General features: G+C 45.6%; 1 protein-coding gene across 50 annotated transcripts in view; it reads right to left on the reverse strand.

Annotated features, from left to right (window-relative positions):
* The window catches only part of TBC1D5 (TBC1 domain family member 5), a 589,150-nt gene that overhangs the window by 19,170 nt on the left and 556,251 nt on the right, over window positions 1-13,729 (reverse strand). For all 50 annotated transcript variants that reach the window (XM_081573339.1, XM_081573355.1, XM_081573315.1 and 47 more), the window contains one exon: window positions 1,664-1,763. In XM_081573339.1, coding sequence (XP_081429465.1) covers window positions 1,664-1,763 — 100 coding nt within the window. The remainder of the gene's footprint in view (window positions 1-1,663; window positions 1,764-13,729) is intronic.

Consider the following 13,729-nt stretch of genomic DNA (forward strand, 5'->3'; position numbering starts at 1 on the left):
GATAAGGGCTTTTCTTTAATTAAAGTGTTTCCTCATCCCATGCAATGAGAAAGATGTTCTTTTAGTGCTAACTAAAAGAGTAAAAGCCGTTTGGAAATCCTGAGGCTTAAGTAAAGCTGCTTTAAAAGCTGCTATGTGGACCAAACAACTTGGAAATACCCCACTACTGGACTTTTCTAGAGCTCCTAGAGTAAATATTTTCAGTCACTTCTTTGTTCTCCTACTGTGGTCAAAACCCAAAACTGAGTAACACAAAGGTCACCCATGTAGCCAGAGAAGCAAAAATTACACCAAGTGTGTGTACACACACATGTACTCATGGTTACTTTAAAATTAAAGTTGTATTTGAATAATAAAAATTAATTATGGAGTATATATCAGTTATTTATAAACTACCTCTTCATTACTTCTTTTTGATGCACATTAAACTGTGATGCTATAAGATTCATGTAAAATTAATCCTATATGAATTTTAAAAGTTGATCGTGAGGAAGTGTATGAACAGATTTGCAGTGGCGGGGACTGGATGTGAAGGGACCCACCGACCAGGGTTTTTCCCGCTGTCTCCTCCTCCGGAGTGCTCTCCCTGGAGGAGGAGTCGGGAGGACGGAGGGAAGCCGAGGGCAGAGCAGGGTCGGCACGTGGCCCGAGGAGACGCGTGGAGGTGGCCGGCCACATGGGCCATGCATGTCTCCATGTCCGTAAGAGAACCCTTGTTACTGGCTCGAGGCCAGTGCGTTTGGGCTGCGTCCAAACGAAGCCATTGTGGCCGCATGTAACGGACTCCTCGCCTGACAGGCTGGGCAACGGATGGAGTCTGATGTACAGCCTGTACCCAGCGAAGGCCCCGCTAGAGGGAAGAGCGCTTGGCACTCCTCTGGTTCCCCCTCACAGGGGGATGTGTTCTGACTCCTCACGAGGCTCCACACTCTCAGAACAGCACCCTGGCCGTGGCCATGAGAGTGTGTGTCAGGGTTTCCTAGTCTCCTCCCAAACTACAGGTGTGAGGCCCTGGAGAAGGGAAGGGAAGGGTGTCCACACGTGGGCTGAGAACAGTCGCAATGTGGAGGCTGCAGCAGGGAGTTCCCGAGGCAATCCGCGGGTGATCCAGGAGAGACCATTCCTAACACAAAACACAGGGCTTTCACGAATGCAGCGAGTAAGGCCCAGGGCTCTCTGGCGCGACACAGGCCGCTCACACGTAATCTGAACGGCACGCGAGGACACTTCTGAGGACATCGGCACAGTCAGAAGGAAGACAAGGTCAGGGTCCCGACACGCATCTCAGACAGCTGATTAAAGAGATATATTTAAAAAAAATAAAGCCCTGCCCAATAGCCACACGAGCGATGACGGGCAGCTCAGCACAGCGGCAGAGCCGCGTGACTGTGAAAGCTCTGTGTGTGTGTGTTTGTTCGTTTCAGGGTAGCGGGAGACTTAGAAAGGGCAGTGTAGCCACTAAGAGCTGAACTCTAGAGTCAGATGCTTGATTCTGAACTTCTCCTCCACTGACTGGTATTATAATTGGGGGAAATGTGATTAATCTCTGCGCTTTGGTTTCCTCGTCTGTGAGGGTGACCCGAGGTAACTCACGGGAAGCACTCAACACAAGCGCCCGCGTCTGATGCTGCCACCATTCCCAGGGCCAGAGCCCTGCACTCACCAAGATGAGTGTCCATCACCTTCGCACAGTATTTGCACATGGCATCCAGGTCATTCAACTGTCCTTGAAGGAAGGAAATTTGAGCTTCTAATTCTTCTTCCTAAAAGAAAGGGGGCAAAGATACGAAAATGAAAAAAAAAAAAAAAAAAATCAAAGAAAATCCCCAAAGTTCTCCAAAAGGTCTGGACCGTTTTAAAGAGCCTCCATGCATGTCGTTTTAGTCCTAGACAACACAAAAGAAAGCAGCAAGTGACCAACAGCAAACCCACTGCTGCCACCGCCAGTAAAACAGAGTAGGAGGAAAACGGGACTCAAACGGTCCCGGACTTCTGACCGCATGCTTGCTTCCTGCCACGCATAAAGGGTCACCCATACAGACCTGTATTAAAAAAGTACATAAAATACCTTCACTAACTTTTTTTTTTTTTTTTTTTCTGCGCTGCATGTTTATTTTAAGCATCAGGTTTTCTTTTATACTTTTACAAAAGCATTAGGTCAGAGGTATGACATCTTCAGTTTCCCCTCACCCATATTTACTGTCTCCATAAATCATTGTTGTCCTTCAGAGTTTCTTCTTAAGTGTCCTTGTGATAACATTGTAACTCAAGTTTGCCTCTGGTCTGTATATTACATTCTTCAGTTTATTTCTTATCTCTTTAAATCCTGCTATCCCCTAGTAACTTAAGCTCATCATCTCCTAAAAAGGCTTTTGGCTATTAGTATCTCTAAAATGCCTAGTTTCCATAAGTTATAGTAAAATATGCCAACAAATTGAGAGTCAATTGGACTTCAGTGGACCCAACTCCCTAGACAGCTGGTACAAAACCGTTACATTTTCTCATACACGTTTGAGAAACCAGAAATTTCCATTTGTTTAAAACAAATCTCTTCATTTTCTAGACCATGATAATCTTTTCAAACATGAGATTTCCCAAAGCACTTGGGAAAGTTTTGCCCCTACAGCCCACAGTCAGCTGCTCTTACATCTCCTCTCTTGATAGAATACTAGAAGATTTTATTTATTTGATTGTTTCTAGGGAAAAATACTCTGGGTGGGATAATTATCTAAATGGTGGAAAGATAACCTAACTGTAACAAACGGATAAAGCCTGGAGCTTTTGCTTTTTTAAGAAAAAAAGTAATGCATGTGAAAAATTTCCCAAGGAAATTTAGAAGATTAAGGGAGTTTTTCTCAGAGAAGAGAATAATCCTCATAATGTAAGATATTTTAAACCAAGTTAGTTGGAATACAAAGGAAGGATGTTGCCAGAGCTGGAGAGGCTGGCAGATTGGTTTTCCAGGGTCAGACACTTATCTCTCCACATGAGAATCCTCTGTTGTCAAAAAAGAAGTGGAGAGAAACCTCCCAAGACATGCTTTTTCTTGAGAGACTGAACACGATCTGACACACAGAGGGAAATCAATGGCTGAAAAGGTGACTTGTAGGTGTGCCACGCGTAGCAACACACACACACAGCACTTAAAAGCACTGGTTTAATGGCCGCCTGCAAGACGAGCCTTTAGGGACATGCATTCAAATGCCTGATGCAGAAAACAGACACAGCAGTCACTCTAAAAACAAATTACTGTGAACTGCCCACTGCAGGATTACCCAGGCTGGAACCCTGTACTTGACACATCCCGCCAGGCACAGCAGCCTCTCTTCCGATACTCAAGTAAAGACAAAGGAACCAGAAGCTCAGCCAGGGAATGGTCACTGTGGCCTCGGGTAGGTGGTGCAGGGCGTTTTTTTCCTCCTTTTTCTCCTTCGGGTCTGCACAAACTTGGGCTTCCCTGTTCGCTCAGGGCCCCACAGGAAACAGAGAAGGAACCCTACATCTGCTGCTTAACCTTGGTCGTGATTCGTCTCCAGAGATGGCCACCGTCCATTCCTTCCTCCATGCACACACTGTTCCGCTCTTCAAGAGGTGGGGTCTACTTCCCTTCCCCGCAAAACCCAGCTGTCCTGTCACTTGCCTTGATGCAGAGGACGCAGCAGAGGTCACGCTGTACCAGAGGCCTGCCCACGTCTGCTTCCTCCTGCTTTCACTAGAGGAAGGCGGCTACCATAGTTAGTTGTGAAGAAGTTCAGGCTACAATAATGAACGAGAGACAATATGGAGAGAAAGGGCCACAGGAGACACAAGGAGTTCTAGACACACGGATGATGTCTTCCTGGACCTCTCAGCCCAGCCCGTCTGAGGCCAAGTGAGCAACCCAGCCAGCACCAGGCGGTGCGGATGGGCAGCCCAACCCAGCCCTGTCCACATGCCTGGCCTGGAAACCTGTGAGCAGGAACAACGCTGCTTTGAGCAGTGGGGTTTGTGGTGGTTTGTTACGCAGTAACAGATAATGGACACAGCAGTGGGGTGAAGGGTCACTAGAGTCATACATGGCATAAGGAAACCTGAGTTCTATTTCCGGTCCTGCCATTCACAAGTCACATAACCTTCAATAATCCTCTACCCAGTAAGGGCCTAACATCGGCACTCACTGGAGAAGGTAGAAGTTAGATACTTTGCTCCCAAGAGGTTTACAGGCTTGGAGTTGGAATAGGAAAGGTTTATAATTACCAGGCTATGAGGTAAAGTACATGAAAATCTTATAAGGACATAAGAATAGTTGCTCTGAGAATCCTGGTCCTGGCCTCCTGTCCCTACTATTGAACAAGTCACCTTTTCAATGTGTTACAGATACAAACCCATCTGGAAGAGTTTAGAACTGTACTGAGGCCAGCACATGGCAGTCTTTTGAGAGAGGGGCTGTGGCTGGAGTTTGTCCCTGCCCTTGGCTTCCAACTGGGGTGCTGACAGCCCAGAATGGACAAAGGACACCAGGAATGTACCACCAGCTGGTTAAAATCTCTTCTCCGTTTACTCTAAGTATGAGTTTAGTTTGGATTAAGTGATCACTTTTTATGAGATGCAAAAGCCCTTGAGAGCCTTAAAGCCCAGCAGTCATTCCTACCTAAATGGATTAAGCGTATTCAGTGTGGTTTTTTGTGAAAGCTGGGAGGGAAGAAGAGCTGGAGAGGAGACAGTTGAGGACACAGGTCCAGCCTGTGGGTGGTGAGGTGTTGACAGCTGGAGAGAGGTCTGTTCCTCCAAACACGTGACTGTGCTGGTAGGAACGTGACTGCAGGGAAAATGGGCTGAGACTGAGGCTGGCGCCCACTACACTGTGCCGTGCACAACCTGCACCAGCGTTCAGGGCAGCCCGGGCCACGTGCTGGCTGAGCACGTGGGGACACAACAGTCTTCCAGGCAAGCGCTTTCGCTTTAGCACACTGGCAGCAGGTGACGAGCATCTTGCTTGCCTGAGTCCTGAGTAAACCTCAGTACAAACGGAATCCACGTGGCAGAAAACAGCAGTTTTCATTCCTGTAAGACTTTCGTTTTTCAAAGGAAAGCTGACACAAAAGCCCAATCGTGAGACAAAGAGTAGTTGAGACAGGTGGAGGGGCCCAAGAAACTCTTCCATTTGGAATATTAAATCCAGTACATGATCTCGCTGGAGTTTGCTTCATCTGAAAATACACCCAAGCCCTTGAACAATCACTCAGACTTTATAAATAGAAATGGAATCACTTGGCAGCGCAAGGGTGGCTTGTCATTTATTCTTCACTCTTTTATATAATTACAGATAAAAGAAAGAGCCAAGAATCAAGATTCTAAAATTGTGGGAAGAGACTTTCCATTTCTATCTTAGCTTCTGAGGCTCCACACGCCTCAGACACAGACAGCTTTAGTCATTGGCTTTCATTAATGGTTCTCTGTAATCAAAAACAAATGCTTGGCTAATTGCCTTGAAATTTTATAAAACCAACCAGTTAGTGTCATTTTTATGTACAAATAAGACATGAAGAAAAGTTCTTGTATGTTTACTTTTGCATGCATGTCCTGCCTTCCATTACGGGAGGCAGGACGGTAGAAGTGGGTAGCATGCAAGGGTAGACACACCTGGGTTCAAATCCTGTTTCTACCAGTTTGAGGACACTGGCTGTGTAATCTTAAGCAGTTCCTTAAATTTTTGGTAACTTTTCCCCCAAGGTATTGATGAGGACCAATGGTAACACATGGAGAGTGTCTGGCACAGAACAGGTACTCCATAAAGGCAATTGTTCTTTAATTTTTAAAATCAGGTCAAAACAATAGAACCGATTTTTAATATAGAGGTTGGTGATTCACTCTTAGAAAACACTGGTTTCTGGTTTAAACATCTTTATGTGGTTCCACCCAGAAGGATGAGTTAGGACTTGGGAGCCCACCACTGACTCAAGTTCTGCAGAGCAACCGATGTGTGAGGCGAGCAACTGAGCACGAGGAGGCAGGGCCGCCAGCAGACTGGGTGAGCAACGCAGCGCCAGAGGGCCTGGCAGTCTCCAGGAAGGACCGAGAACATGGGCCGCCCCGCAGGAGCGTGCCGCTGGCCTCTGACCCTTTCACAGTGACTGTGGCAGGCCCAGCCCTGGGCTCTGCAAGCACCAACTCACTTAACCCTCACAGCAAACCCATGCGGTAGATTCTCTCACTACGTCCCACACGAGACATGGGCTCCTCTGCAAGCCCCCTCCTCTGAAGCAGTGCCAGGGCAGAGGTGGCGCTGTGAGAACCCAGGTCACGCGCCCACCACTCCCAGTTCTCCTCCTGCACATACGCCTCCTTACGCTCGGTTACCTGGCCCTTGCAAGGAGTGTCTTCGCATCTCCGTTTCCTTTAGGAGAAGCTCACCATTTACAGTGTTCAGACCCACCCCTAAATGGCTTACTGAATCATGTTCCTTCATTCGGGTGTGATCGCCTGTGTTCCGTTCCGTTTGTCGAATGATTTTCGTTTAGACTGTATCTGGAGAAATGTGTTTTGAATTTGCTTTGTAAAAAGTGGTATTTCTATTACCATTCTCCCCCCAATAGTTGATCCATCATTACACTTTCACTCACATATTATATGCGTCAGATTGTTTAAATTGCTTTCTGACGTGGATTTTATAGATCAATTTTGTTACATGCTTCACTTGAAGTCTTTATGTTCTTTCTTGGTTAATAACAGGACGAGCTTTTGTATTATTACTTATACATTCATTCATTTCTTCAACAAATATATCCAATGATACTGTGTTAGGGCTTGTGGGAAATACAGTAATGAAAAAAAGATGTGTTCTGACCTCTGCAAACTTAGCAGGGGCTAAGACAACACATCAAGCCACGAGAGGAGCAAGGCTTTAAGCTTCCCAGCAGATATGAGAGGAGAGCCTTCACCAACACCGGGAGGGCAGCCGGCTTGCTTCCAAGGCGCAGAGGTGGAAATGAAAGCAGATTTTCCACAAGAAGCAGCATTTCTGATGAGTCTTCAAGAAGGGGGACTTGGCTTGGAGGAAATGAGGAATGTTTTAGGAGGCAGAGTCGCAGTGAACAAAGGAGTAGAATCACAAAAGCATGGAACCAGGGCAAAGAGCCCGCAGCTGGGGCGGGGCGTGGAGAGCAGGATGCGGGCTGGGCTGGAGGCCTCCGGCCCTGCCCACTGGAGACCTCAGCGCTCCTGGTTTGGAGGAAGCGGGGACAGGAAAGGCCCGAGGGCAGGGTGCGCAGAGTGCATGGGGACAAGACCGACCCGAGCAGCAGCAGGAGTGGGCTAAATGCAGCGGCCAGGAGACAGGAGACAGCCCATTGCCCACGGACAGTCAGCACGGGGCGGGGCGGGGAGGGAGCCGAGAGGCTGAGGAAGCGAGGGGGGAGGCCTCGGTGTCCTGCGGAAGCCGTGGTTACAGCAGGGCCACACACACACAGACACACACACACACACACACAGCCACACAGAGACAGACACACAGCCACACAGAGACAGACACCCACAGAGACACACAGAGACAGAGACACAGACACACACAAACACACACAGACACAGAGACACACACAGACACAGAGACAGACACAGACACAGAAAGACACAGAGACACACACAGACACACAGAGACACAGACACACACAAACACACACACAGACACACACAGACACACAGAGACAGACACACAGAGACAGACACCCACAGAGACACAGAGACAGAGACACAGACACACAGACACAGACAGATACACAGACACACAGAGACAGACACACAGACACACAGAGACAGACACCCACAGAGACACACAGAGACAGAGACACAGACACACACAAACACACACAGACACAGAGACACACACAGACACAGAGACACAGAGACACACACAGACACACAGAGACACAGACACACACAAACACACACACAGACACACACAGACACACAGAGACAGACACACAGAGACAGACACCCACAGAGACACACAGAGACAGAGACACAGACACACAGACACAGACAGATACACAGACACACAGAGACAGACACACAGACACACAGAGACAGACAGACAGACACACAGAGACACACAGAGACACACACACAGAGACAGACACACACAGAGACAGACACACACACACAGACAGACGGTGTGGACGGCGCCTCGGCCAGGGGGCCTGGGGTCCGCAGAGGAGGGCCCACCAGGGAACAGACTGGAGCACGTCGCGGCTGCTCACCAGCCCTGCACCCACGTGCATCTCACAAGCACGGACGCTCCCTGGGGCCCCGCCCCACAGCCCAGCTTGCTGAGCTTGGTTTTGTGTGGATAATTAGGAATAATAACCATCCCCAACTCAACTGATGCTTGGGGACTGAACTACATGAGATATTCCAGATGAAGTGCTCTGCACATGGTAAACGCTCAATAAATGTTCCTTTTGCTGTCTCTAGATTATTAATCTAGTTCTATACAGTTATCCCAAGGAATTATAGACACATGTGTAAACAATGCCCAGGAAAATCCTCATCCTTTTGATGGCAACGTGCACGTGCATATTCCAAAGGCTACACATCCAGTGACAGGGGCCTTGGGTCACTGGTGGTACACAGATGCACAGAACATTATGCAACTTAAAACCACACGCTCACATGGGAGAAAACGCAACAATAACATAATACTGGTGGGCTTTTCTCCAGATGGTGGCATTGTAGGTCATTCTTCCTGGATTTTGTACAACAAAATCAGATTATGTTTTTGTAACAATCAAGTCAAAATATTACTTAAATAATGTAATAAAGAAATAAAAAAGTAAAAGGTGATTACAAGTAGAAAAAGGATACATTAATACTTTTAAATTACCAAATTTCATTTCAAATCAGACTCTAAGCAACACTACAGTCTAAACAGACCTGTTCTCTAAACAGAACGACTTAAACGAATAACCTGAGGGAAGGTAAATGGCTTCAGCATTTTGTCCAACATCTGAAGTTCAGCCTCAGAGCCGCACTTTCAGGGTAGTGGCACCTCTCTCTGCATTTAAAGTGGCAGCATCACGAGCTGTCTGGAAGGAATGGGACTCTCAAAGATACTCAAAACAATAAAGACGGTTATCAAATTCCCAGTAAATAAAATAGCTCCTGTTTTCAAACAGGATCAAATAAACATGGTAAATGTGAATGAAAATGAAATTTCATTTAGAAATTTAGAACTGAAACTCAAAACTTAAGCTATTTAGTAAACCATATCATTTCAGTCCTGGAACTGCCTTTAGAGGTAACTCATTTCAACCCTTTATTTTTATAAATAGATTGTAATATGGCTAGGTGGCTAGCTAGGGGCAGGACGTACACAAGCAGACATTTTTGTTTCTCAGCCTCTGAGGCAGTGCTGTGTCCCAGCACTGAGACGGACACCTCCTGCGGACACCAGGGTAAAAAGGCAGCCCACAGAATGGGAGAGGATGTTTGCTAATCATACGTCTGATAAGGGATGAACATAAGAGTGTATAGAGAACTCTTAAAACTCAAGAGCAAGAAAAACAAAAACTCAACTTGATTAAAAAATGTAGGAAGGACTTAGCCATTTTTCCTAGGAAGATATAGATAATGGCTAACAAGTACATGAAAACATATTCAACATCACTAAACATTAGGGAAATGCAAGTTGAAACCATGAGATACCATCTCTTAGCTATCAGGATGGCTACTATCCAAAAATCAGATAATAACAACTGCTGGTGAGGCTGTAGAAAAATTGGAACGCTGGTACACTGTTACATAAATATAAAATGGTACAGGGTAAAGTGGAAAACAGTATGTTCACTTCAGTTCAGTCGCTCAGTCGTGTCCGACTCTTTGTGACCCCATGGACTCCAGCACGCCAGGCCTCCCTGTCCAACACCAACTCCCAGGGTTTACCCAAACTCATGTCCAGTGACTCGGTGATATCATCCAACCATCTCATCCTCTGTCGTCCCCTTCTCTTCCCGCCTTCCATCTTTCCCAGTATCAGGGGCTTTTCAAAGGAGTCAGCTCTTTGCAACAGGTGGCCAAAGTATTGGAGTTTCACCTTCAAACTCAGTCCTTCGAATGAACACCTAGGACTGATCTCCTTTAGGATGGACTGGTTGGATCTCCTTGCAGTGCAAGGGACTCTCATGGGTCTCCTCCAACATTACAGTTCAAAAGCATCAATTCTTCGACGCCCAGCTTTAGTTATAGTCCAACTCTCACATCCATACATGACCACTGGAAATGCCATAGCCTTGACTAGACGGACCTTTGTTGACAAAGTAATGTCTCTGCTTTTTAATATGCTGTCTAGGTTGGTCATAACTTTCATTCCAAGGAGTAAGCGTCTTTTAATTTCATGGCTGCAGTCACCATCTGCAGTGATTTTGGCGCCCAGAAAAATAAAGTCTGACACTGTTTCCACTGTTTCCCCATCTATTTCCCATGAAGTGATGGGACCAGATGCCATGATCTTAGTTTTCTGAATGTTGAGCTTTAAGCCAACTTTTTCACTCCCCTCTTTCACTTTCATCAAGAGGCTCTTTAGTTCTTCTTCACTTTCTGCCATAAGGGCGGTGTCATCTGCATATCTGAGGTTATTGATATTTCTCCTGGCAATCTTGATTCCAGCTTGTGCTTCTTCCAGCCCAGCGTTTCTCATGATGTACTCTGCATATAAGTTAAATAAGCAGGGTGACAATATACAGCCTTGACGTACTCCTTTTCCTATTTGGAACCAGTCTGTTGTTCCATGTCCAGTTCTAACTGTTGCTTCCTGACCTGCATACAGGTTTCTCAAGAGGTAGGTCAGGTGGTCTGGTATGCCCATCTCTTTCAGAATTTTCCACAGTTTATTGTGATCCACATAGTCAAAGGCTTTGGCATAGTCAATAAAGCAGAAATAGATGTTTTTCTGGAACTCTCTTTCTTTTTCGATGATCCAGTGGATGTTGGCAATTTGATCTCTGGCTCCTCTGACTTTTCTAAAACCAGCTTGAACATCTGGAAGTTGCTGAAACCTGGCTTGGAGAATTTTGAGCATTACTTTACTAGCATGTGAGATGAGTACAATTGTGCGGTAGTTTGAGCATTCTTTGGCAGTGCCTTTCTTTGGGATTGGGATGAAAACTGATCTTTTCCAGTCCTGTGGCCACTGCTGAGTTTTCCAGATTTGCTGGCATATCGAGTGCAGCACTTTCACAGCATCACCTTTGAGGATTTGAAATAGCTCAACTGGAATTCCATCACCTCCACTAGCTTTGTTCGTAGTGATGCTTTCTAAGGCCCACTTGACTTCACATTCCAGGATGTCTGGCTCTAGGTGAGTGATCACACCATCGTGATTATCTGGGTCATGAAGATCTTTTTTGAACAGTTCTTCTGTGTATTCTTGCCACCTCTTCTTAATATCTTCTGCTTCTGTTAGGTCCATACCATTTCTGTCCTTTATTGAGCCTATCTTTGCATGAAATGTTCCCTTGGTATCTCTAATTTTCTTGAAGAGATCTCTAGTCTTTCCCTTTCTGTTGTTTTCCTCCATTTCTTTGCACTGATCACTGAGGAAGGCTTTCTTATCTCTCCTTGCTATTCTTTGGAACTCTGCATTCAGATGGGTATATCTTTCCTTTTGTCCTTTGCTTTTTGCTTCTCTGCTTTTCACAGCTATTTGTAAGGCCTCCTCACACAGCCATTTTGCTTTTTTGCATTTCTTTTCCATGGGGATGGTCTTGATCCCTGTCTCCTGTACAACGTCATGAACCTCCATCCATAGTTCACCAGGTACTCTGTCTATCAGATCTAGTTCCTTAAATCTATTTCTCACTTCCACTGCATAATTATAAGAGATTTGACTTAGGTCATATCTGAATGGTCTAGTGGTTTTCCCCACTTTCTTCAATTTAAGACTGAATTTGGCAATAAGGAGTTCATGATCTGAGCCATAGTCAGCTCCCAGACTTGTTTTTGCTGACTGTATAGAGCTTCTCCATCTTTGGCTACAGAGAATATAATCAATCAGATTTCAGTGTTGACCATCTGGTGATGTTCATGTGTAGAGTCTTCTCTTGTGTTGTTGGAAGAGGGTGTTTGCTATGACCAGTGCATTCTCTTGACAGAACTCTATTAGCCTTTGCCCTGCTTCATTCTGTCCTCCAAGGCCAAACTTGCCTGTTACGCCAGGTGTTTCTTGACTTCCTACTTTTGCATTCCAGTCCCCTAGAATGAAAAGGACATCGTTTTGGGGTGTTAGTTCTAAAAGGTCTTGTAGGTCTTCATAGAACCATTCAACTTCAGCTTCTTCGGCATTACTGGTCGGGGCATAGACTTGGATTACTGTGATATTGAATGGTTTGCCTTGGAAACGAACAGAGATCATTCTGTCGTTTTTGAGATTGCATCCAAGTACTGCATTTTGGACTCTTTTGTTGACCATGATGGCTACTCCATTTCTTCTAAGGGATTCCTGCCCACAGTAGTAGATATAATGGTCATCTGAGTTAAATTCACCCATTCCAATCCATCTTAGTTCACTGATTCTTAGAATGTCGATGTTCACTCTTGCCATCTCCTGTTTGACCACTTCCAATTTGCCTTGATTCTTGGACCTAACATTCCAGGTTCCTATGCAATATTGCTCTTTACAGCATCGGACCTTGCTTCTATCAGCAGTATGAATGTTAATCAAAAAGTAAAAATGGAATTACAGAATGATCTAACAATTCCTCTTCTGAGTATATATCCCAAATAGTGAAAGCAGAGTTTCAAAAAAAAAAAAAATCTGTACACTCATGTTCACAAGGAGCATTACTCATAACAGCTAAAATGTGAGAACAATCCCAGTGTCCACTGACACATGGATGGATACGCAAAACATGGTGTGTACACACAGTGGGGTATTATTCAGCCATATAAAGGGAGAAAATTCTGACATATGCTACCACATGGGCAAAACTTGAGAATATCATCCTCAGTGAAATAAGTCACAAAAATACAAATACTGTATGGTATTTACACAAAGTAGTATTTACATGAGGCACTCAGACTGGTCAAAACCATTAAACATGAAGAAGAATGGTGGCTGACAGAATGCCCCTACAGTTTAACGGGCACCGAGTTTACAGTTTACAGGGTAAGAAGAGCGATGGGGGCAGACGCACTCTATTATGAAAGAATTTAACGCCACTGAATGAGACACTTAAAAATGACCCAGGTGGTAAATCACACGTTGTGCCTATTTTACCAAAATAAAAAGGGAAATACCTGCTTCCTATACAGGTAAAAGTCGCCTGCCATAAAGCAAGCCGGGAGAGGCAGGAATCAGGTGCCCACCAGCCGGGCCCTCTGATCACACTGCCTCAGCTGGGCCCCAACACGGACCATCCCCAGCCGCCCCCACAGCAGCCCAAGAACAGCCGCGGGCAGGTCCCCTGGTGAAGGGGCGGGAGACACTCACTTTTCCACGCAGACATTTTCTCTACCAAACTGCCGTGTGCCTTTCAGCAAAGCCCTCAAATTGACCAACTGCATATTAAATGTACATTCACTTCACTGATCCACATGTGAAAGTGGTCCAAATATCCTTTCAAAGTCAGGTGTGGGCAGGTTAAAATAATTAACTCTAATCACGTGCTTGCCATGGGCGGCACACAGGGGATACGGATTATGGATATTTTACAAGTAAACAGGCGGCGCTCACAAAATGAAGACAAAGAAGCTTCCTCTT

This window comes from Giraffa tippelskirchi, chromosome 2 (assembly GCF_054371585.1).
Source record: "Giraffa tippelskirchi isolate mGirTip1 chromosome 2, T2T-mGirTip1v1.2.pri, whole genome shotgun sequence".
Taxonomy (NCBI): domain Eukaryota; kingdom Metazoa; phylum Chordata; class Mammalia; order Artiodactyla; family Giraffidae; genus Giraffa; species Giraffa tippelskirchi.